This window comes from Camelus bactrianus, chromosome 10 (genome assembly GCF_048773025.1).
Source record: "Camelus bactrianus isolate YW-2024 breed Bactrian camel chromosome 10, ASM4877302v1, whole genome shotgun sequence".
Classification (NCBI taxonomy): Eukaryota; Metazoa; Chordata; class Mammalia; order Artiodactyla; family Camelidae; genus Camelus; species Camelus bactrianus.
The window spans coordinates 32876099-32901177 of record NC_133548.1 but is presented as its reverse complement, the minus strand read 5'-3'; the positions used below and the strand labels follow the sequence as shown (position 1 = coordinate 32901177).

The 25079-nt window shown below is 41.5% G+C and overlaps 1 protein-coding gene and 1 long non-coding RNA gene across 3 annotated transcripts in view; one reads left to right on the top strand and one right to left on the bottom strand.

Moving 5' to 3' along the window:
- Nucleotides 1-25079, bottom strand: part of LOC141578852 (uncharacterized) — a 101031-nt gene that overhangs the window by 549 nt on the left and 75403 nt on the right. Inside the window, exon 3 of the long non-coding RNA XR_012509653.1 lies at nucleotides 2862-3138. This is a non-coding gene — a long non-coding RNA (uncharacterized LOC141578852). The remainder of the gene's footprint in view (nucleotides 1-2861; nucleotides 3139-25079) is intronic.
- The window catches only part of NELL1 (neural EGFL like 1), a 755554-nt gene that overhangs the window by 691907 nt on the left and 38568 nt on the right, over nucleotides 1-25079 (top strand). For both annotated transcript variants that reach the window (XM_074372235.1, XM_074372234.1), the window contains one exon: nucleotides 17771-17964. In XM_074372235.1, coding sequence (XP_074228336.1) covers nucleotides 17771-17964 — 194 coding nt within the window. The remainder of the gene's footprint in view (nucleotides 1-17770; nucleotides 17965-25079) is intronic.

Sequence of the window (25079 nt, the reverse complement as noted above, 5' to 3'; positions counted from 1 at the left end):
GTTGCTGTGTTCTGTCTGAGTCAGGAGCACTGGGGAATTGTTTTATCCCAGGGACTCAGGGGCTGTGTCTGGGGCCTGCTGGGAGACCAGGGACAGGATGCCAAGTGGCAAGTTCTTGGCAGTTAATCTGACGGAACCTTAGCCTTGACAGTAGTGTCGCCTGGCTCGCCACTGACCTCATTCATTGCCTTCTCTGCATTTTTGATGGTGAGAATCCAGAGTAGAAAAGGACAGGAAAAGGTGAGACATAAAGAGGATGAGAAACGGTGGTAAGTAGGTTTTTAACTCATGATATTTGTTCTTTCATCCATTATTTTATTCCTTGCCTCTTAAAAGTAATTAGTACATACAAAGAACACACATTCAATAGAGCTATTAAAATAGATTTGAAAAGTAAGCAAGAAATAATAACCACGAGAGCTAACAAAGACACTTAGGAATATCCTGGCAGGCAGAGAGAAAAGGGAAGCATGAGTTACATGAATTGTTCTAGTCTGAAAGGAGCTCGCGTAAAATGTCTTTAAGAATAAAGGCTCAAGTGTGCTTTTACTCTGTGCTAGAGCAGAGCTACATCAGGTGGTGAAGGCATCCTTGGGGGCCAGAGTATTTCAGGCTAACAAAGTTGAAGAGACAGAGGCATCTTGGAAGAGCCCCATCTTGGAACACTCATTGGATTTTCTCTCTTTGCCAAACAATAAAAGCCGCCCGTGCATAAAGTATTTTCAGCGAAACAGCCCTTGTCCCCCAGCCTTCCTTGATAATATTTAATGAAGTCTCATTAACTTCAAAATGGGTATTTGTTGTCAAAGAATTTTAGGTTTGGTTGTCAGCCAAGTAATAAATTATCTATTATTTAAGAGACTTTCCAAAGGCTTGACCGTGGATCTGTTTACATAGCTTTATGCATTTAACTAACAATAGTGTGAAGTCCGTGAGGGTGTCGTTTGGGGACTCAGAGGACCTCAGTGCATGGCACAAAATTGCCATGTTCAAATGGACAGAGAGACCAGGGACAGATACCACCTGGGAACGGAATGGATATTGGAAAGGATGGGTAGAGTCAGGACACAGGATGGAGAGGGTAGCGTTTTCCATCATGTAATGGAGGTGATGTTCTGGGCCCCCCAGAAAGGGCCTGACAGTGGCTGTCAGTACACCGTTGCAAACGTTAAATCAGGTGAGAAATGTGTCCCGTCAGAGCCTCTGCGACCTCCCCTTCAAGTCCAGCCGTACGTATGTAAGCCTGGAGCTGTTTAGCTACAGGATAAATCACATGTATTTTGGGAACTTCTCAAGGAAGGCAAATGGCTTCAGTTTGGGGCCAACAAAAACCAATTTCACAACATGATGTCAGAAGAGTGTTCATCGCACTAAACACAAGCATGAACCCAGGTCTCACTGGCCACCCTCAGCCTGTCTGGACTAACACAACAGGCCTGTGTGCTGCGATCCACTTCAACTCAAGCTAAAACAGGACATTCCAGGCAATTGTTGTAACAGGACTTCAAACTAACTGCAGGATCTGTCCTCTAAGCCACCCTGGCCCCGGTTAGTATCTTTTCGGGTCCAATTTTCCTATTGTTTAAACACCTTCCTCGTGGGATCTGTGACCAGCCGTGGGGCAGATAGAACAACGTGGAGCCACGCCTTGAGCAGTGCACTGTGGATGGGGAGCTGGGGGACCTCAGTTCTAAGCCAAGCAGAGATCACTGGGGAGCTGAGGAGGAGGAGGAAAGCTGGAGCACTGTTGTTCACGAGGACTGTGATACTGTTGTAATTATTACAGCCACGAAAACCAGCCTGTGGTGGTCTTAGCACTGAGCTAGGTGATGTGAAGGAGGTGGAAAATTCACCCCGTGCAGACTCTAAAACGCCAGGTTGAGGGCAAAAATTAATATGCACGAGACAACCGATAGCATTCCGATACAGGTTGTAATTTTATAATTAGCTATAAAATTATATGGTCAACCTTATAAAATATGTCGGTAATTAGGGAGGAGACTGATCAGAGAGGATCAAAGAACAGTCGCAGCAGATTGCAAGGGGATGATCAGACCTGGAGGACGGGAGGGTTTATGTGGCTGATCGGAGTAATAAGAAGAATAAGTGCTGATAATAGTGAAGATGAATGGATTACTTCATGTTCTAGGCACTCTTCTAAGAACATCACATTTTTAAACTAATTTTCTGCTCAAAACAATTCCATCAGGTGGGAATTTTTATAATCTCTGCTTGATGGACAAAGAAACGGAGGTGCAAATGTGTTCAATAAATTGCTCACAGTCATCCAGCTATTAAACTGGTAGATTTCTTCTTCCAGAAAGTGTTAATTAACATCCTTCTTAAGAACTGTGTGCATGTTTAATATTTTTGAAATATTAAACAATAAGAATTTTGCTTTCTTTATTGCCCACTGAAGCCTTCCTACAAAAATGGTACTATAAAAGCCACATTTTTATTTATTGAATGCCAACTGTGTCATGTAACTTTCAGAAACCCCCTGTGAGATAGGAAGCAAATGAGGGGAAATAAATACAGACAGTAGCCGTGTGTAAAAACCCCATGTTCTTTCTCCTCCCCCAAAGCCCTCTGTCTGTTGTTTGTTAATTGTAGATAATTTCTGAAAGGATTAAATTAAGGTGTGAGTCGTGATAATTATTCAGATAATTGCCTCATTTTCTACTTCGCTGTATGCCTGTCAGTTCGTACTTGGTATAAAGTCCATAATTTGTAAATTTCGTTTATCTGATGTGTGTGCGCAGAAAGAATTAAAGATTTACTCCATATCAGTGTATTCCGGGGGTCACCACATAGCTGAACAAAAGAGACAGATCTAGGATGATGGGCAGCTAAGAGGTCACCTGAGTATGTCAGTCATCAGTGATTTCCTCTGCTGAGAGCTGGTCTCGAGGCTCTGGGAACTTCTGATGATGGTACATGATGTCAGGTCACAGACGTGAGGATCCAAAGCTTATAGTCAAAAGGACAGGCACACCTGCAGTGCGAGGGGGCGCTCGGGCTCTGCTCAGCTGCCGAGGCGTGGCTGGGCGCTGTCCCCTCTTCCCAGCTGCGCTGAACGAGGAAGCACAGCTCTGCTTTGCAGGCCCCATATTTTTTTGACTGGAGCCTGGTTTTTGTCTGGCAAAAGAGAGCAAGAACAAAGTGATTTCGACTCACGGAAGCTTTTTCTTTTCCGTACTGTTGGCATCAGTGGCTAAAACCCAATTGGAGCGATGCCTCCAACAGAGTATTTATCAAAGTCTGGATCTTAGGACACTGATGCTGGGGTAGTTTTCAGCAAAGGGTTTCTTAGTAAATATATTTTGGATATTCTAAATTAAAGAGAATTAAAGCGGTTTATCAGAGCCTTTACTCTACATTGAGAGTATCCAGAATTTATTTGGCTTTGAACCCCTTTTTCCTCCTAGGCTCCCTGTGGATTTGGCACTTTGTGGAAAGCACTAACTGAAAACTCAAGAATGAATACAATACAATTTCTTATTTGTTCAGTATCATTGAATAATGAGCTACTCAAAAGAGGGCTTTTTTTTGGTTCTGCAACAAAATGTTATTGAGCACAATACTTGTCCTTTAAGTACCAGCAATTTTTTTATACTATTTAATTTTGCTCTAAGGAAATCATTTGAATATATAACTTTTTGTCTGTTGCTTTATTTTTTCCTGTGATGGTTAAAAATGTAAATCACTCAACTCTACTACCCTGTATTGAGTGATCTTTTAAAGGCTTATTGGGGCCTAGCTGGTTTGTCCCTAAGCTAAAAGGTCCCAGTCCTTGTGTTTTTGCCAAATACGCTTCTCCTTTGAATAGGTATCTTGTCTCCTTCGCCTGTTATAGGCCTAACCTGTAATTTTCAAATGCTGTCTAGAAGATCACTTTCCTTTCCACTGTGGTACATGAAGGCTTGGTCATTTGATGACTCAGGGCACAGCCAGAAACTGTGATTGGAAGCCATTTGCTTCTTTTGGCTCTGGGGATGCAGAGAGTTGATGCGGGTCTTCAGGGGCACTCGATGACAATTCTGTACTTCTTGGGAGTTCTGAGAAAAGGAAGCAAATCAGGATGGGAGTTGTGAGGAGGGCTCTGTTGGAGGAAGAGACGGGGTTGCACAGTGGCTGGTAGAGGAGGAGTAATAGTTGTGAGACACACGAGGAAAAAGACTATTTTTCCCTAAAAAGTACTTTGCTGTGGAGCTGTAGTTTTCTCTAAGGCCTTCTCCTTCCACTTGAACTTGGCATTTTTAGAAAGATCAAGCAGCAGTGGAAGCACTTTGATTTTCTCCTGCACAGGATCCTGAATCTTGCATCACGCACAATCTTCATCAGCTTTAAATGACTTTTTGTTCTGTTTTCTTTTTGCTTTCTTCCTGAAGAGTTAATCCCCAGTGGTTTCTTAACGTTACTTCCTGTGAACTCAGCTTCGTGTGGCTTAGGGCAGTGGTTCTGGGTGTGGGATCCTCAGACCAGAAACGTCAGCCTCGCCCAGGAAACTGTTAGAAATGTAAATTCTCTGCGGCACCCCAGACCTACCGGTTCAGCAAATCTAGGGGTGGGCCTAGCGAGCTGTTCTTTAATGTTCCCCCTTAGATAATTCTGTTGCCCATTCAAGTTTGAAAACCAGTTTTTTTCTGTTTCATTGAAAGGCTTTTGGTTGGGGGGTGGTCCATGAATGCCCTGAGACTGTATGCAAGTTTGTGTATATGTGTGCACATGCATCTTTTGGCGGAAGTGGAACCGTGGTTTTCATGGGGATCTCAGGCTGACACTGACCACACCAGTGTAAGGACCACTGGTGAAACATCAGGGTCCAGCCTCCACGTTGCCAGTCACCGCTCTGACTATCCACCTGAGGTTCTACAGGTTCTACAATTCATTCTCCGGGGGGATTCACCTGCCTGCCTTTCTCAGGTTCTGAGCACTGCCTGGAATTGAATTCCATGTAGTTGTCAGCTTCCTGCCCCTTGAAGTACGGAGTTGAGCAATTGTCTCATTACGGAAGCTCCTGGCTTGAATGTCTTAGATCCAAAGATCCTGTCTCTGCTGTAATTCCGAGATCGGCATCTACAACTTCTTTAAAATAGATATTGAATTGTTTTAGTCTGCGGTGACTCATGCTGCTATGAACTATTACTTGTGGGTTTATGAGCAGGGAATTTTAAACTGTTGTACTCAAACCCAGTAAAGCACCGCCAGCCTCTGCTTGGTCAAGGAGCATGTATTGGGAGGGTCTGCTCTGTGCTCATCCCTGTGCCAAGTCTTAGGCACACAGTCTGGGATGGGGAGCGAGGAGGTGGGCAGGGGCTGGGGAGGTTGCGTTATGGAGTAGTTACATACATAAATAAAAAATAGGAGACTCTGACGAAAAAACGATTAACTCCTGTTGGGGTCAGGGCAGGTGGGGAGGGCAATGTATGTAGAAACCTTCCACAGAAAATATATTTTCACTGGGTCTATTGGGTGAGAAGGAGTTATTCCAGGCAAAGTAGATACTGAGGGAAGTATTCCAGGCAGGAATACTAGTTTGGTTAGAGACAGAATCACAAAAGAGATCTAATTATGTTCAAGGGATGGTGAGATTCCCAGTGTGGATGAAGTACATGATATATATGGGTGTGTTATGGGAAAGGAGCCCTGAAAGCAGAGGTGGAGACCAGGTTATGAAAGGTCTTGTGTTCTAAGACAAGGAGTTGAAAAGTTTTTTTTTTCCTTCAGAAGTTAAGAATGCTTTAATATCTAGTGATAAAAGTTGTCATTATCACTCTCCTTTGTTCAAATATTCTTTTTTTAATTGAAGTATAGTCAATTACAGTTAATCAATTTCCAGTGTACAGCTCAATGTCCTGGTCATGCATATACATACATAGATTTGTTTTCATATTTTTCTCATTAAAGGTTATTACAAGATATTGAACATAGTTCCCTGTGCTATACAGAAAAAACTTTTTTTAAAACTATTATTATATATAGTGGCTAACATTTGTAAATCTCAAACTCCCAAATTTATCCCTTCCTACCCTCTTTCCCCAGTAACCGTAAGATTGTTTACTAAGTCTACAAGTCTGCTTCTGTTTTGTAGATGAGTTCATAGTGTCTTTTTTTTTTTTGATTCCAGTTTAGATTCCACATATCAGTGATCATATGGTATTTTTCTTTTTCTTTCTGGCTTACTTCACTTAGAAGGACGATCTCTAGGTCCTTCCATGTTGCTGCAAATGGTATTATTTTATTCTTTTTTATGGCAGAGTAGTATTCTGTTGTATAAATATGCCACAACTTCTTTATCCAGTCCTCTGTCGATGGACATTTAGGTTGTGTCCATGTCTTGGCTATTGTAAATAGTACTTCAATGAGCATTGAGGGGCATGGATCTTTTTACATTAGAGTTCTCTCTGGGTATATACTCAGGAGTGGGATTGCTGGATCATATGATAAGTCTGTTTTTAGTCTTTTGAGGACTCTCCATGCTGTTTTCCCTAATGGCTGCATGAAACCATATTCCCACCAGCAGTGTACGAAGGCTGAAAGTTTTTGAATTCATAGTATCAGTGTCTCTCAATGTTGTTGAAACATTTATTTGGTTGTGAAAACCCTGATACTTTTTGAGGAGCTATCTTTAAATATAAAAGTTAGTTATATAAATAGAATAATGTTTCCCACAAAATGTCAAGCCCCATCATACATGATCATTGTGAATTTTTTGCACCTGTGCAATTTTGCTCTTCCTGTTCTTTTTGCTCAGTATGTCTTTTCATCTGAAAAAAAATGAAGCCAACAGAATTAGCCAGCTACTTACCATGATTATTATCAAGCAACCCCGTGTGCTAACATTTTGTCCTGGAGTTCTTACCACAACACTTTAGGTTTGGTATGATTCCTCATTTCATAGAAGGGGAAAATGAAGAACAGAGAGAGCTGTTCTCTGCCACACAGCAAGTAACAATTTCTTAGCCAAGAGGTTGTGATGTGACTTATTAAAGCAGTTACTTTAGGGACAGATATAAGTAAAATATGGATACAAATTCAATTTTCTGTCCTTGAAGCAACTCAAACTGGGTCATTTTCCTACTGAAAAGTCCTTGAGATAATGATAGAGTGGCATGATCTGACTATTCATCCAGCTTCTTTTTGAAGTCACCTAGGCAGGGAAAACTGTAAGATGCTATTGTAATGGTCCAAGCAGTAGACATGAGAGGAGTAAGTCAGCTACATTATGAGGTGGATGGTGAGAATTCTATCTTTTCAAATTAGTTGCAATTTTTTTTTTCATTGAAGTATAATCAGTTAGAATGTGTCAATTTCTGGTGTACATCATAATGTCCCAGTCATGCATATACATACATATATTCATTTTCATATTCTTTTTCATTAAAAGTCATTATAAGATGTTGATTACAGTTCCCAGTGATATACAGAAGAAAATAATTTTTTAACCTATTTTTATATATACTAGTTAATATCTGCAAACCTCAAACTTCCAAATTTACCACTTCCCACCCCCTTTCCCCCAATGACTGGATAAAGAAGTTGTGGTATATTTATACAATGGAATACTACTCAGCCATAATAAAGAATAAAATAATGCCATTTGCAGCAACATGGATGGTCCCGGTGATCATTCTAAGTGAAGTAAGCCAGAAAGAGAAAGCAAAATACCATATGATATCACTCATATGTGAAATCTAAAAAAAAGAAAAGAAGACACTAATGAACTCATCTATAAAACAGAAACAGACTTGCAGACAGTAAACAATCTTATATAATGTATTTTAAAGAGGGCCCTTGCCTTTGTTGTTTTGGTTATTACCTTTTACACATAGTCAGCATCAGTTAATATTTGGAGAATCTATGTACTGGATGCTGTGTTGGAGATTCACCATTCAGTCTTTGCAGAAAGTCACTGTAATTGTCTTCAACAGAACTGGGAGCCTGCCATTGTGCGACGAGGTGGGACAAGCCAGGCTTGAAGTCAAGATGCCTCTATTTGTGTCCTGACTCAGAAAGTTAATAGCTGTAAGGTCCAGGACATGTTCCCTGACCCTGTATTGCCTGTTCCTGTACCACTTATACTGGGGCACAGATAATGTTGAACGGGTACACAGAGCTAGAAGAGGAATCTTACCCCACCCAGTGGTTCAAGGGGAAAATCCTGTTTCTGTCATAACAATCCTGACTAAATGGCTGGATTGGAAAAAGTGGCAGGAAGAAAAGATTTTTAAAATACAAAATATGAAACCTCTAATACATTTCAGATGCATGGTTTCCCCTTTATGTATGCCAGGATTCAGAGAAGTTGAGCGTTCACTGGTTCCTACCATGGAGATAAACTTGGTAGAAATGTTTGAGAAACAATGATCTTTTGACGTTCAGCTTGATTATCTTTTAAGGGGAGATGATGGTACTGCAAACATTCTAAGTTTTTTTGGAAGGGTAAAGTATACCATGGATTTGAAAGGATTTTTAAAACTCTGAAGGGTACAGCATGTAAGAGTCTAGTAAATGATTGTTATTTTACATAATAAAATGATAGAAATCTCGGTTTCATACCGATGTGTTAATCATGACTCAATAAAGTGAGTCATGGCTGGGACACCAAAGCATTTGTAGGTTCCTAAAAAAGACACGTGTAAGGAATTATCCATCATTTGCCTGCCCCATTAAAATTTACCCTTCCTGGGAATAGGAATTTTGTCTGGTTTTGTTTACAATAATATTCCCAATACCTACAACAGTGTGTGCTATGTCACATGTGCTCAGTAAATATTTGTTGAATAAGTGAATTGATAAAAGCACTCTCTGAGCAATCATTTCTATTATTCATGAGGACTTTGACCCCTAACCGCTGCTTACTCTGAGGAGCTGAGCTGGACCACAGATGAACTGCAAGAATTCCTTTTGTGTATACTCTAGCAGCCTGAGTCAGGTCAAAGATAAATAAAATCAGACTCTAGTTTAAATGGTATGGACAGGTTTTAATCAGTAATAAACTATTGTAATGGGGAGGAGGGCCCAGCACGAGCTTTGATTTGTGCAGAGGTGACCAGGCATCCTAAAAGGAGAATGAGGAGTAGGAAGGGGGGAAGTGGGGGCTTGAGCGGAATCAGGGGAGTGGAAATTTACAAAAAGCAGGAAGAGGGTGTTGGTCCATATGACTCCCATCTGAGTTTGTGAACCAGCCCTTATTTCAGTCCGGTTTCAATTCTTCCGCAGAGACTGGGAGACAAGGGCCTATCTTCATTCAGGTGTTGGCTGGAACAAACAGGGAACCCTCCCGGCAGCCCTGGGCTCCCTGTGCAGGACCCAGAGGGGCTGGGGTCCTTGTTTTAGGGGGCTGCCTTGAACTGTTAGAAATTATGGTAGTGTGTATTAGTATTTTTTTAATCTGAAGGGGTGGAGTGGACAAAATTATTTGTGCTAAAAATCTGCAGTGTTTATAGGCCAAGGTTGAGCCTGACTAGAGCGTGCTCAAGGAGAGAATCTTTATCTATGGCCCCCTTTGCTTTTCCCTGGAAACCAACTTAGTTTTGGCCTTTATGGTTTTCCCTCTCTTAAGGTAAAAAACCCAGAAAGACAAATTCCACATAAACAGAACTTGTCTCCCAAAAGTCCAGAGAAGGGTGGGTTCATGTTTCCTACTCTTTGTCTCATTTTCCCTTGACTCCACCAAAAGCCTTCTGGATCCTTCTAGAGAATATCCTTTTAAAACAGGAGGCAGCCCCAGATCTATGTTTATCCAATCAGTTGATGAGGAGAAGAAATATGGGGAGACGAAGTGGATGCAAGAGAAGAAATCATCCAGGAACAGACACTGTGAGATAGAGTAAGATTTATTCATAGTGTGTTGTCTTCTCCACAGATACCGCCCCTCTTGGCATGGTGGCCCAAGTCATTGTCCTTGATCAGTGTTCTAACTCTCCTTCCACTGGGACAAAGTTTTTGAAAAGCTTTGACTGCCTCCTAGGAGTCAGGGACCATAATAAACAGAGTGGTGAAGGGAGGCAGTAAATATTAGACACGGAAGGTCTTTGAATTGCTAGGGGCTTTGAGCTGAATCTCTTGTGTAGATTGAGACTTGGTTTTACAGTCGTACCATTGACAATGGTGTTGGACCTTTGATTTCAATGTAAGTTGCAGGATGCTCCTGGTAGTATGTGAAATTACTTTGTAACCTCCCTGTGCCTTTCCTTGGCATAGAAGAAAGAAGAAATTATTTCTCATCTGTCAACTTGCTTGAGGGGATCCTTCGTTAAAATAGAGAGGTGGTTTTGGTTTTCACCCTGGCTGGATTCCCCACGCTTATTTGTCATGAAGGGTTACACTGCCAAGGCTTCAGTGAAACAAGAAAACCATGCTGCTTCCTTCATTACTTTCTCTCTTTAGCACCTGCTTGCAAGTGCTAATTAAGAGAGACTAGGGATGTTTCAATAAGTAGTAAATGTCCAAGAAAACAGTTTAATTCTAAGAAATCTCTTTGTTATTCCAAAGCTAGATTCTTCCATTCACCTCCATCCTGTTTTCCATCTGTCACCAGCCGTGTTCTAACGCTGGAATTACAAGCTTGGTTCTACAAAGGCGAAAGGTGATCACATGAAGGTGAACATGGACAAGAGAACAGAAAATATTTTACACAACTCCTGTATCGTGTGAGAGAGAAAACCGAGGTCCCCAAAGGATTCCAGTTTAGCACCTATGTATGTGTTTCTAAGTAAATGAAAGACACTGGGAAAGGTGCTGTGGGAAACACAAAGATATGTAAGGCCAGACTATTACTTCTGAATGAGTGAGGAAGATAGAAAAGTAGGTTCCCAGCTAAGCATTTACGGTAACATAAAGGACACATATGTAACATAAAGGACACATATGTAACATAAAATTAAGGGCAGGAGGGTTATTCTTTTCAGTTGACGGTGAAATTTTGTTAAAGAGCTTTAGCAATAAAAGGACTATAACAATAGAATGTGTATGGCCCAGCGTTAGGCATTTAGTAATCTGTAAAAACATTTCTGTGCTACTTCTCTGTGATGCAGATGCAAATTTCACACAACCCACCCTCCTATCTAGAAGGAAATGTGTGAAAACATATAAATCTAGAGTCGTTGGCATCAATACGGTAGCCTCTCTGGGCAGTAAAATTCTCTTTGGATAGTATTTCAATATTTATAGATTTTTTTATTTATTCTCTCTGCTGGTCAGAATTCTATTGACTTTAAACCAATGTAATCACAAGTTAAAGAAGCATGACTTGTTTATGGCAAACGGCAACCCAAGTCTGCTGTCTTGGTTAATTTAGAAGGCGCCTCTGCTGGTATCTACTCTTGTTTTCCTACCTGGAAGGAATTATCTTCTCTCTCTCTAGGAAAACACCTAAGTTTGTACAATCCATAAAAAAATACAGTCAGTGACCAAGGCAAGTTCGTAGAACATCAGAAAACTATATTCTTTCAATATTAGTTACTTAATACAACGGATTTACCCATCAGGGCTCAGAAAGCCTGGAGTGCTAGCATTTCTGGGCTTGACTGGCCAAAGTCCTGATCGTATCCGTGAGGTTCTGTGTGAGAATTCAGAATTGAGGTGGACGCCACTCAGTAAATGAAAGAAGGTGTGGGCTGGCTGCATAGTAAGAACTCAGGCATGTCCTGAAGATGATGGGACCGTGGAATTCATGAGGTGAGACAAACTCAATGAGAGAAAAAAATAATATAAAAAAGAACAATAACAACAGCTAATCACTTTTGAACAACTACTGCATGATAAGCACTGTGTTATGTGCTCACTCAATTACCAGATTATCCCAGGGTGTATATTTCATCCACAGTTTTCAAGTGACGGGACCAAGGCTCAGAGATGTTAGGTAAATTTTCCAGTTGATGGGTAAATAAGTTGCAGGGCAGGACTGGGATACAGTTGATTTGTTTGCCCCCATTTGCCTAGAACTTTCCCAGTGTTAACACTGTAAGTCACCTATCTCTGGGACCCCCTCAGTCCCAGGCAAACTGGGACAACAGGTCATGTTACCTTGCACCCACCGCTGTTGAATTTCTGCGTGTAAGCTTTAAATTGATATGCTACACTGCTCCACTGAGGAGAAAGAGAACCAAAGGCCATAGCGGGAACCTTGGAAAATATTAGTAACTTGAAAAATGGGAGAGTTCTAAGACCATATCTATATTCTTTGGCCATTTTATCCCCGGTCTCTAGCACTATGTCTAGGATAGAGTAGATGCTCAACAACTATGTGTAATTCGTTAAGTGATGGATGGTTGATTATTAGTGATTGGGTGAAGAAGTAAGAGGATGAATAAGGCAATATTATATCCCACAAAAGTCAAGAAGAGAGCTCTTAGATAATCAATAATAAAATTTAAATAAAGGGTGATGCTTTTGCAAACTAATACTAGGTCATTGGAACCTTCAGGACTTAGGCTTTGAATAGACGGTCACATGGAAGCTTGCAAACATTTAGAAGAGAGGGAAGATGCATAAATGGGGAGAGCTGCTCATTGTAGACACTAGGAAATAAGACCTGGATCTAGGGAGGAGATAAGGAAAGAGTGAGCTGAAACAAGGTGTTTTCTTACTCCTTTGCTCAGAGTCTGCTCAGTTAAAGGAAAGGGGGAAGACTCCTTGGAGAATAACAAGATTACACACTGTGCAGTAAGAAACACTACAGGGAGGGATTTCTTCCTGACTCAAGAAAGGTTGGCGGCTGGAACAGCAAAGACTGAAGAGTTAACACTGGGGGGACCTTGGGCCTACTGCCCGAGAGACACATAATAGCATCTCAAATAGACAAAGCGATAGCTCACTGATCTCTTCTTTCAGTCTACTTTTCAGGCTGAACACCTCATGTTTCATTCAACGAAGATGAGTTTTGAGCCCCTCACTCTGCTGGTGGGTCTCTTCTGTGTTCTGCGTCAATCCCATTTAGTAGTCTGTGCTCTAAAGGGAACATAGTATCAAACGTGGCATAACCGGCACACACAGAGCATGTCGCCTCCCTTGCTCTGGACCTGAAACTTCATGTGCAGCTGAAAATTTCGTCAGCCTTGTATTTCGCAAGCCATCTCAGACCTCAGATTTTTCTCTACTCGTTTCTTTCCCTTATTTTGCTGATGTGCAGTGTGTATTTTTCCCCCTGCAATTTTCTCTCTGCCGCTGTAAAAGAGGCAAGACGGATCCAGCTGTGGGAGAGGCGTCTGTGCTCTGTCTTCCTGTCATTAATAAACCCCCAAGCTCTGTTCTCATTCCCAAGCTGCTAATGTCGGGTAATGAGTTGAAAGTCGGAACACACACAGCTGGGGAGTCAGACCCCAGGTTCAATTTTGTTTTCTGACACGTCACCTGTCTGGAGTTTGAAAGTAAGACTAGCTGAGCTGGGGAAGTTATTAGAGGAGGAAGAATATGGGGTTATGAAGAAGGTCACTCCTTTGACCCATCTGCTACCAAACCACTGGGAGAAAAATTTCTCTCTTGATCTCTGAAATCAATTTGTAGAAATTTCAGCTCCTGAGGCAGATACTATTATAGTTGTTATGCTATTAAAACTTCTGCAGAGCCGTTTTTCTTGAAGGCTAGGAAAACTGGGGCTACGTTGGGATTGGTTTGATTGCTACTGATGTGAACATCTCTGAATTGTATTTATTTTTTCCACATGTGCAAGTAACCTAAGAACTTCAAATTAAATAACAAAGCAGAGTGTCAAGGCACGACTAGACTTTTTTAAAGTGAAACTGAGTATAATAATAACAGCTTTCAGCAATTGTGAAAATGCCAATGCAAGAAAATTAGTTCTAACGTAAGCCTAGCTGTGGCATTTTATGGAAAATGTTCTCATCTGAGCATGGAGCGTTCAAATAATGAATTTACAATGAGAACCACAAGGAAATCACAGAGCCATTACTTACAATAAGAAAAAAACAAGTACACTTTAATGATTATAGATTTGAGTATGGGCGATTTTGCCTGATTTTTGGTACAGCGCCTCTTTGTCATTGGAGGGCTGTCTGATGATCTGGGTAAGTATCGCGGGTGAATGTCTTTGTGTTTGCTCAGCAGAGAACAACAGTTGCAATATGTAAATAGGGTGCCGCTTCCCTTTGGATGCCTTGGGATATGTATAATAGATTAAGTTGGCTTTGTGCGGAGCGAACAGGTCTGTATTACCAAGGATATGAATAATGTCAGTTTCCATAATTGCTAACATCTGGCTTTCCATAAATCTGTTAAATTGCATGGCAGCACAATTAGATTTCTGTGTCATAAGTAAAGCGATTACATGGAACTTGGTAGGCAATATGGTCCTGTGCTCAACTGTGAAATCCTTTCATTCTGCAACAGCAAAAGCAAATCCAGGTTTTGCACCCTTGTTTTTATTGTGCACCCTAGGTGTGCTTATCTTTATGCTCAGGTTTCTTAATTTATGAGAGGAAAACACTGACAATATGTTTGCAACTTTGTAAATGCAAAAGAACCAAATGTTAAAGAGCATAGTATAGTTGGGCATTAATTGCCAATTTAGAGAGTATTTTGGAGGAGACCGTGAATTAAAGGTCCTTTTGCAGCCACTGGTTGTGGGTCTGTGGAAATTAATCTTCCAGACAATTCTTTGAGTGATATGTTGATGGGTCTCCCCTCTGACCTTGGCCTCAAGCATTTGACAGGAAACTGGGATGAGGAGGGAGGAGGAAAGGTTGCCTTCCTATTTCAGCATGCTTACTATTTTCTGTATTTATTGTATTTTGAACTAGACCCAAGAGCTTTCCCAGATGAAAACTCAACAATAAAATGCGTTCCCCAAAGAGGAGGGTTGTGGTTATGCCTTATGCTTCTTAAACACCCCAAAGACCAAACTTTGGCAAAGTAGGCTTTATAATAATATTGGTCTATAAATTTCTGAGATTTATGTAAGTTAAATGAAATAAATATATTGCACATCCACAGTATATTCTGTCGTACTTGGTACTGAGAAGAGAAAAAGGAAAAAGACCTAACCCTTGCTCTCAATGAGCTCACCATCTATCTGTGGGGCCATGGACATGGTAAACATGTCACTCCAGAGAGAGGAATGTAAGGATAGCCTTGTGTGTACAGAGAAAGCAGAAAGTCAGCAGTGGCTGTGTTGCAGAATGAGGGATGGTGATGCTTGGTTTTGATGTTGAAGAATGCATGGGAGGAAGGGAGGTGTTTACCTTCTCAATTCATTAATTTATACTCCACCCATTCCATACAGGCTAACAAACAGTAGAGACAAGGTGGAGGAGAGCACTCCCATAAGTAGAAAAGGCATGTTCCAAGGCACAGGCAGAGCAAACGTCACGGCCTGTCTGTGGGTCGCCCATTGCTTTTGAAAGACAGAAGGCAACAACTGAAGTTGCTGGATCAGGGCTTATATACATGCTGGGAGTTTGAACTTTCTATTATAAGCGTCAGAGAACCCCTGACAGGTGGCGGGCAGAGGAATGACATGGACAGATATGCTTTTTAGAACACCACTACCCCGTGAAAGGTATTTAAAGCAGTGGTTCGTCTCTGGCTGCACAAAGCCCAGATGTCTGGCTCCCAATTTACACCAGTTAAATCAGTCTCTAGGGGTGGTAAGCCTGGACACCAGTACTTTATAAAGGCTCTCCAAATATTTGTATTTTACCCACAGTCTCCACATACTTCTGTTGTGCCCACAATCAAAAATTGCTGGATTAGAATGAGAAGTGGCTGGAGTCAGGTGAGACCATACAGGAGGCTAATGAAATAATCCTGGTGATAGGATTGAAATGTAAGCTAACAGAATTCAAAGAAATCTGAATATTATTTTTATAATTACATAGGCGATAAGCCACCTGCCTATCACTGAATTACTCTCTGTGTATTTCTTAGATATACAAACTAGATTATAAATGTGACGAGGGAAGTATATTTTGTTACTTCCAGCAAAAACTGGAGAGTGAGAATAATGCAAACATATCACTTTAGTATTGTTCCAAGAAAGTATATACGTAAACAGCAAGAAACATACCTCCAGTTGTCACTGCAGTGAGTCTTCAGAGAAGGTGAACAGTTACAATAAATTGGCATCATATTAGGAGATGCTTAACTAAGGAGCTAGGGCTTGAACTCTGTCTTAATCCTTTACATTCATTTAAGTCAAGACACAGGTGGGCCACTAATGTGACCACTCAGCCATCTCTGTAACTTAGTTTCTTCTTTTGTAAATTGAGGGCAACTCTTTCCATCTTGCAACTATGTGGCATAACTCATGAGAAAGAACTGTGAAAAACTTTGAAATGATTTTCTATAAAAATATAAAGTGGTAACAGTACATTTGATACTATGCCTTTGAGCACTTCATAGCTTTGAGTACTTTAGGGGGAAATGCGACTTTCAATTATTCTTTTCTGTAATTTAGTTCCATAACCCTTAACCAAATGAGTACAACCTTACGCATATTTAACATGAAATTTAGGACGAAGGGTAAGTTAATTAATGCTGTTCTTAGTCTAGCTACCATAGGATTCAAGCCTACCCATCGGTAGCCTACCAGCAGTTACCTGTGTACCTCCTTGTCCCTTGCATGAGGACGGTGTCTCACACGTCATTGCCAACATTTATAGCGCCACTGTGCAGACCACCTGGTGCATAGAAGGCTTTTGGAAAAAATGTGTTGGAGTCAATGTAGTCATCTGAAAGATATTGAAGGACTTGGCAGTAGGTCAATAAGTGGAGAAGACAAATGACCTGATAGACAAATGCCCAATGTCTTCAAATAGCTTTAAAAATGGTCATAAATAAGAACCACCAAATAGACTTTCCTTGACTAGTCTCAGAACTAGTACCCGGAGGCAGAAGTTACTGAATAATACATTTTATTTAAATTTAACATCTCTGAAAGAGTTATTCCAAGATGAACTGGCTGTCTTGTGAAGTACTAGATTGTCTGCTGGGAAGGGACTCCTACCAGGGGCTGGACAGCGATGTGTTTGAGATGTGGTTAAGGTCACCGAAGCTCTGAAAGTCAGGAAGGGCTCCTGGATTTATGTTTTCCTTTCATTCTTGGGCTGTCAATTCAAAAAAAAAAAAACAGAACAGCAAACGATATGTGTGTGTCCCATCAGCATCCATGCTGTACCCTAACTGTAGCTGTGAGATGTTTTCTTATGTGGACCAAAATGCTGCTGGCCATTAGGGTGGTGAGGTTTTGATGAAGCAAGGCACCTCCCAAGCATTATTCCCTTTTTTCAACTTTGGCCGCAGGATCTGCAGTCAGTCTAATTGGCTCAGGGTTGCCCTAACTGCCCACTTGTTCCTACTCAGTGACTAATCTATTCAGGCTAACCTTATCTAAAAAGACCCAGATCTCCATGGGGATGTATTCCCACCATTAATGAATTAGCAGTGTTTATGGCTTCTCAGTGGTACAGTTCTTGAGACTATCCTAAAACTAGATCAGAGTTGCTACTAGATAATTTAGTAACTAGAGTGACAGCTGTGGATTTGAGTCCCAGACTAGCCGCTTACTAGCTATCTGACAGTGGGCATGCCAACCTATATGAGCCTCAGTTCCATTATTTGGCAAATGGAGGTAACAAATTCTCCTGCACAGAGCCGCCTTGCATTATAAGTAAGTGCGATAGTGCCTGTGAACAGCTTGGCACGAGGTGAACACTCCATAATGTTAACAGTCGCTATTACACATGATTATTGTTTTCTAATAATAATCTTGACTGGAGTCTAAAGCTCTATGCTTTCTTTATTGCAGACATTGATGAATGTGCCTTAAGGACTCACACCTGTTGGAATGATTCTGCCTGCATCAACCTGGCAGGGGGCTTCGACTGCCTCTGTGCCTCGGGACCCTCCTGCTCTGGTGACTGTCCGCATGAAGGAGGACTGAAGCGCAACGGGCAGGTGTGGACTCTGAAAGAAGACAGGTGTTCCGTCTGCTCCTGCAAGGTGAGGCTGCTGCGCGGTGCGGCAGAAATCGTCACTGCTCCTTCTCTCCCTTGCCGCCTCCTTCCCCGAGGCTGTTGACCCCTAGGTCCCCTGTAGTTCCTGAAAAGGCTTCTCCTGTTCTGATGCCCACTGCAGCTACTGGTGGTGCTGAGTGGCCGGCAGACCTGCTCGGAATGAAAAGTGAGGCGCGGGGTGGTGAGGAGGCTGCAGAGCTGGGGAGAAGGGCGAGGCAGGGCGGAGAGGCCGACGGCAGTCCTGCCACCAGAGCCCGCAGTGCCTTTAAGGATGGCTGGGTGAGCGCTTTAATGAGCCCCCTCCCACACTCATACAGACTTGCTGAGTAAAACTGCCCTTTCCCCGAAGTGATCATCTGCACGAACTTGGTCACTTTTCTGGTGACGTCATCCAGAAGAGCAAGGCTCGGAGACTTGCTCGCAGCGGTCAGAGGCAGGTGGACTTCCATTCTGAATGCGTGGTAATGATAGCCCGAGGTCCTCGGGTACATGATGTCTTCTTTGTCACTGTCAGTGCTGGGCTCTTCCTTACGTTAAGTTGTTTAGAAGTGAGTTTAATGCTTATGAAAATTCTGTTATCGGCTGGTTTTTCTTTATGCTTTGCAAAATGAGTCTATTAGAGTGTTTGATTTCCTTGTGCTTTATTTCTTCTTTTGTTGATGCTGACTATTTATTTCCCTTTGATACTGCTTCCCTGTAACTCTCGCATTGTATTTTTATGTCTGCTGAGGTGGGGCTGTTTAATCTTGGGCTTTGTGGGTATGGGAACCATGAGAAATTGCTTGCTTAGTAGCCTTGTAGAGAGCTAGTCTCCTGATAAATTCAGAGTGCTCCCTAGAAACAGAGTAGAGATGAACCTTGAAAAGTCACCCAGTTCATTGACCAGACTTGAGGTCTGCCACATCTCCAATCGACCCAGGGGTGCCTATTTAGGAAGGCTGTCTTACCAGGTGTTTAGATCATCACCCCATAACACCCATTTGTTCCCTTATACGTAAGCCTAGTTCCACGCATCCACACTTAGGTCCACTGCCCCCAGTTGTTAAGCACCTCCTGTATTCCAAGTACCCTGTAATTTAAAAACAGCATCCCTGTGCTCTCTCTGGAATAGACAAGGGACTTGAGTCTTGACCAGTATGAAACCGAAATTTACTTTTCAGGTTTTATTTAAGCCCATGGTAAAGCAGGGCACTTACCAATCGTTAAAAATCTTCCAAAGCTTCATTAATTGACTGTGCTAATCACCCAAGCAGGCTAAATTGGTTTATTCTGCTTTAACTCCTAAAGTCTCTCCGAAGAGTTCTGGGAATTAGACTGACACTGCTACAGGAAAGGAACAACTCTTACCATCTTATTTGGTTAATAGTCACACACCTCTGCCACCACTGCACCTCTTTATGAATAAAGCACTAGCAGAGTTCTTTACATAAGTCTTTAAAAAAATTAATTATTCATTAATAGCATAGCTTCCAAGAGGTTGTGGAGGGAGAGGAGGATCTGGTTATAGGAGCTAAATTAAAAACTCTGAATCATATTCTGGAAATCATCCTCAAAAAACGAAGTTATTTGTGATTTTCTTTGTTTGTTTCCATTATTCAGTTGTAGGTATTCTATTCCGATTTGATAAGAAAAATTTCCAGTACTTAAGCGTCCAAATGGACTATTACAATGGCATCATCCTACAAGGCTAAGAAGTAAAATCAAGGTTAAGATGTAAAATGCTGGCTTTTAAATCATACCCATGATGTTTCAAATTCAAATAAAAACAAATAACAAAGAGCAGAGTCGCACAAGCCAACAAAGGGCCAAGGGGTACTTGCTGAAAGAAGCAAAGCTGAAGCTTTCTTCCTTAAAAATCAATACACCAGGTTAGCTATTAATGTTTCATGCCAATTGGAAAAGAGTCCTTGAAACATGCCCACAGCTGAATGGAGTTCAGTGATAAAGCTGGGTTAGCGCAAATGGAATTGGGCTTTGTTTAGAGCCGCGTGCTTCCTCGACAGTGACAGTGGTTTTGTGCACCTTCGGACCAGTTAGTTGATCTGGCACAGAATGATTGCTGAACCGTTTGGAACCCATGTTCCTCCAGCATTATCCAGGTCACAGAAACCCAGAGTGAAAAATGGTTCACTCTCTGGGTTTGATCCCTAAATCTTAGCTACAGCCCAGCCTCTTCTCATAGATACCCATCCGTGGGTTTTCCTTTCATCAATTTGTCCAAGGCCTTAGGGAGCCATCTTTATACTCTACCCGGCTACATGGGAAGATAGAGAGGTCCCAGGTTTATTAGTATCTGGGAAATGCAGCATTTTAGGATGAGTGGTTGCATTTATATTGGCGATCGTGGAGATGAATGGGGAAATGGATTCACAGTTAACCACCTGTCACGCCCTGGTAGAGTCACGAATGATTTATTTGTTGTGGGAACATAGAAAGGGGAAGTATGCTCGATCCTGGGAGGATACAGAAAGGAAAAGGAAATGACTTCACAAAGTAGGTGACCTTCGAGTAAAACCTTAAAAGATGAGAAAATGAGGCAAGGAGAAATCCCTGGAATAAATCTCACTTGACTATGGTGTGTGATCCTTTTTATATATGTTAAATATGTTTGCTAATATATGGTTAGGAATTTTGGCATGTCTATTTATCAGTGATATTGGCTTAGATTTTTCTTCTTCTGCAGTGTCTTTGGTTTTGGCAGCAGGGTAATGGTGGCCTCATAGAATGAATTTGTGAGTGTTCCCTCCTTTTCAGTTTTTTGGAATAGCTTGAAACGGATAGGTATCAGCTCTTCTTTATATGTTTGGTAGAATTCTCCTACTACAATTTTACTACTTTTCAAAACCTTTTCAAAGAACAAACTCTTGGTTTAATTGACCTTCTTTGGTTTCTATTTGATTTATTTCTTCTCTAATCTTTTTTATTCTTTCCTTCTGCTGACTTTGGGCTTTGTGTCTTCTTTTTCTAATTCCTTCCTTTAGATAGCAGGTTAGGTTGTTTATTAGATTTTCCTTTTTCCTTGAGGTGGGCCTGTATTGCTATAAACTTCCCCCTTAGAATTACTCTTGTTTTATTTCATAGATTTTTGGGAAGAAATGTTTCTGTTCTCATTTGTCTCAAGGTATTTTCTGATTTCCTCTTTGATTTCTTCATTGGCCCATTGGTTTTTTTAGTAGTACGTTGATTGGTCTCTGTGTGTTTGTGCTTTTTCCCATTTTTCTTTCTGTAATTGATTTCTAGTTTTATGTGGTCAGAAAAGTGCTTGATATAATAGTTATCATCTTAAATTTGTTGAGACTTGTTTGTGGCTTAGTATGTAGTCCATCCTGGAGAACATTCTCTGGGACCTGTATAGAATGTGTATTCTGCTGATTTTGGATGGAATGTCCTATATACAGATAAGTATTAAGTCCAGTTGAGTTAATGTGTCATTTAAGACCACTGATTCCTAATTGATTTTTTTTTCTTTGGATGATCTAGCCACTGATATAAGCTGGGTGTTAAAGTCTCCTGCTATTACTGTATTATTAATTTCTACCTTTACGTCTTTTGTATACTTACTTGCTCCTACATTAGGTACATATATGTATAAGTGAATGTTACAGACTTTTCTTGTATTGATCCCTTTATCATTATATAATTCCCTTCTTTGTCTTTTGTTATAGGTTTGTTTTTAGTCTAGTTGATCTGATAATTGGTACCCCAGTTTTCTTGTCATTTCTATCTGCATGAAATATCTTTTTCCATTCCCTCACTTTAAGTCCCTGTGTGTTGTTACCTCTGAAATGTGTCTCTTATAAGCATCATATATAGATGGGTCTTGGTTTTTTTTTTTATCCAATCAGCCACCCTGTTTCCTTTATTGGCGTATACAGTCAATTGACATTTAAAGTCATTATTTATAGGCATGTAACACATTTTGTTACTTGTTTTCTGGTTGTTTTTGTAGTTCTTCTCTGTTCTTTTCTTCTTTTAGTTTCTTCCCTTGTGGTTTGATGATTTTCTTTCAGTGGTATGTTTTTGTTCCTTTCTGTCTAGTTTTTGTGTATTGATGATAGGTTTTTGATTTGTGGTTACTGTGGGGTGCATATATGCTGACCGATGACTATACTTGTTTTAAACTCATAGTCATTTTAAGTTTAAATGCATTCTAAAAGAGCTACATGTTTTAACCCCTACATTTTGTATTTTTGATATATTTTTACATCTTCATGTTTATACCTTTACTGATTATTATAGTTGATTTTGTGGGGGTTATTTTGTATTTTAATCTTTATACTAGCTTATTTAAGTCATTGATCTTCAGACTTTATACATATTTTCCTTTACTAGTGGAATTTTTCCCTTCCTGTAGACACTTAATCCTTGTTCAAGCCTTTTCTCTTCCTCTTAGAGAATATTCATTAACATTTCACTTAGGGTTGGTTTAGTGTTGATGAATTTTTCTAGTTTTTGCCTGTCTTAGAAGTTCTTTGTCCCTCCTTCTATTCTAAATAATAATCTTGCTGGGCACAGTATCCTGGATTGCAGGATTTCTTCCCCTTCAGCACTCTGCAGGCCAGAGGGAGTGCATGATGTATTTAAAGTTTCTACGGGAAAATCAGCTGATAGCCTTATGGTGGTTTCCCTGTATATGACTTTTCATTTTTCTCCTGCTGCCTTTAGAGTTAGCGCTTTATTTTTAACTTTTGCCATTTTAATTATATGCCTGGTATGGTCTGTTTGGGTTCATCTGTTTGAAGCCCTATTTACACTTCCTGTACTGGATATCTGTTTCATGCTTCAGGATTGGAAGGTTTTTAGTCATAATTTTATTAAATACATTTTCAACCACTTTCTCTTTTCTCCTTCTGAGAGCCCTATAATGTGAATGTTGGAACATGTGGTGTTGCCCAAAGGTCCCTTAAACTCTTCTAATTTATGAACGCTGTTTTCTTTTTGCTCTTCTGATTGGGTGGTTTCCATTATTCTGCCTTCCAGATCAGTTGTGAGTTCTTCTGTTACAGTCTGCTGTTAATTCCTTCTAGTGTGGGTTCCATGTTATTATATTCGTTGATTCTGAATGGCTTTTTATTTTCTAGCTCCTTGTTAAAATGTTCAGTGCTCACCTATGATTTTCCCTAATTCAGTTAGCAGTCTTACTGTGCTTTGAATTCTTTATCTGGTATACCATTCACATTTGTTTCAGTTGGGTTTTGAAGGAGTGCCCTTCTGTGGGAGCATCCCTACACAGTCTACACGTGCCCAGTGGTTTTGGTGGGAGAGCTGGACCTGACATGAGCATGACTTATGTCTTTCACCAGGATGTGCTGGCAACTAACATTTTGGCAGGAGGAGGCGCTGGAGATGAAGTAAGTTAAAGCCAGAGCCAGGTGTGATCTGAGGCTTCTCCTTGGTTCAGTGGCCAACACCACTCTCTCAGGGCTCAGATCAGGTCCCAGCAAAGCCCTGACAGTCGAGAATGAGCTAGCTCAATTCCCTCTCTGTGTGTGCTCTCTCCCCTCCCAGCACCTGCACCCTCACCCCAGAGGAGATCAGTGCTGGAGCAGGAGGGGCTGAAGCATGTTCCCTCTGTGGGTCTAGGGATGAGCTGTGGCACCTCTGGCCTCAGTCATAGTCCAGGACCACTTGTGCTGCCTCCATTAAGTGCCAGAAATGGCTGCCCCTACCCAGCTCACATCCTGCTCTGGGACTGAACTGCCTTTTTCCTTCATAGCTGAGCATATTCCTTCCACTGCTGGAGCCCTCACTGCAGTGTGGAGCTGCACCACAGAGCAGGTGGGCCTGGTGCATAGGCTCAGCCTTGGTTGGGGTGCAGGCTGTGGCCATCCCAGCAGCAGTGTCTGGGACCACTTCTGAAGCAGTCCCTGTAAGCACCAGTAATGCTCCACCAACCCTGTTTAGATGCTGTTCCAGGTCTGGACCAGTTATGTCCCTCAAAACTGAGCCCTTACATCAGTGTGGAGCTGTGTCGTAAAGCCAGTGGGGCCAGAGTGGGTGACTGAATCAGAGTGGGCGGCATGCACCGGGGTGGTTGCGGGGAACAGCCAGAACCCAGTGCAGTTTCAATTCACTCTTTCCACCCTGTTTCAGGAGTAAGCAGGCACGTTCCTCATACATGGAGTCTAAGCTTCCCACAGCCCTCCTGTTAGTGCCATCAGCCCCTCAACCAGTCAAGGGGCTTGTATTCCCAGTGTCAGACCCCAGAGCTGGGGTGCCTAATACAACTCTAACCTTCACTCCCAGGGAGGACCCCCCCCCCCCACCTATTCTGAGTCCTGACACAGGTACTGGTGTATCACTTCCCTTCCCTTCCAACCTGACAGCCTTGGTTGTACAAGATTGTTTCTGCCAGTCTCCAGTTAATTTTCACTGAGAATTGCTCCACATATTAGATGTATTTTTAATGTGTTCGTGGGGGAGTTGATGAGTTCAGCATCCTCTTACTCTATTGTGAGCTCCACCCCTGTGTTTCCTGTGTGTGTGTGTGTATGTTTTTAAGGATAAACATATTGGTAGGTTTACTTCTGCCTTCAAAACTTGAGGAGTCCTTAGAAAGAGCAGCGGCCCCATCTCCATTCCTCTGACTTCATGTTTCTGTGCAAGTCCAAACCTTGCCTTTTCATTGCAGGAGCTTGAGGGTCACGCCATACTAATTTCCCAAAGGACTCGGTCACTGTGTTTCTCCATCAGTGATTCTTAAACTGTTCCTTGAACCAGAATCCACTGGCAGGCTTGTGAAACTTTGCTGACTCTAATCCCATACTTTCTGGTACAGTAGGTCTCAATTAGGGCACAGCAATTTGCATTTATAATTATGGGCATACCTCAGAGATACTGAAGGTTCAGTTCCAGATGACCACAATAAAGCAAACATTGCAATGACGTGAGTCACAGGAATTTTGGGGTCTCCCAGTGCATATGAAAATCGTGTTTAACACTATACTGGGGTCTATTAAGTGTGCAATAAATAGCATTAAGTCTAAAAAATGTACATATCTTAAATATCTTATTGCTAAAAGTTGCTAACCATAATCTAACCCTTAGGCTAGTTATAATCTTTTTGCTCAGTGGAGGGTCTTGCCTTGACATTGATGGCTG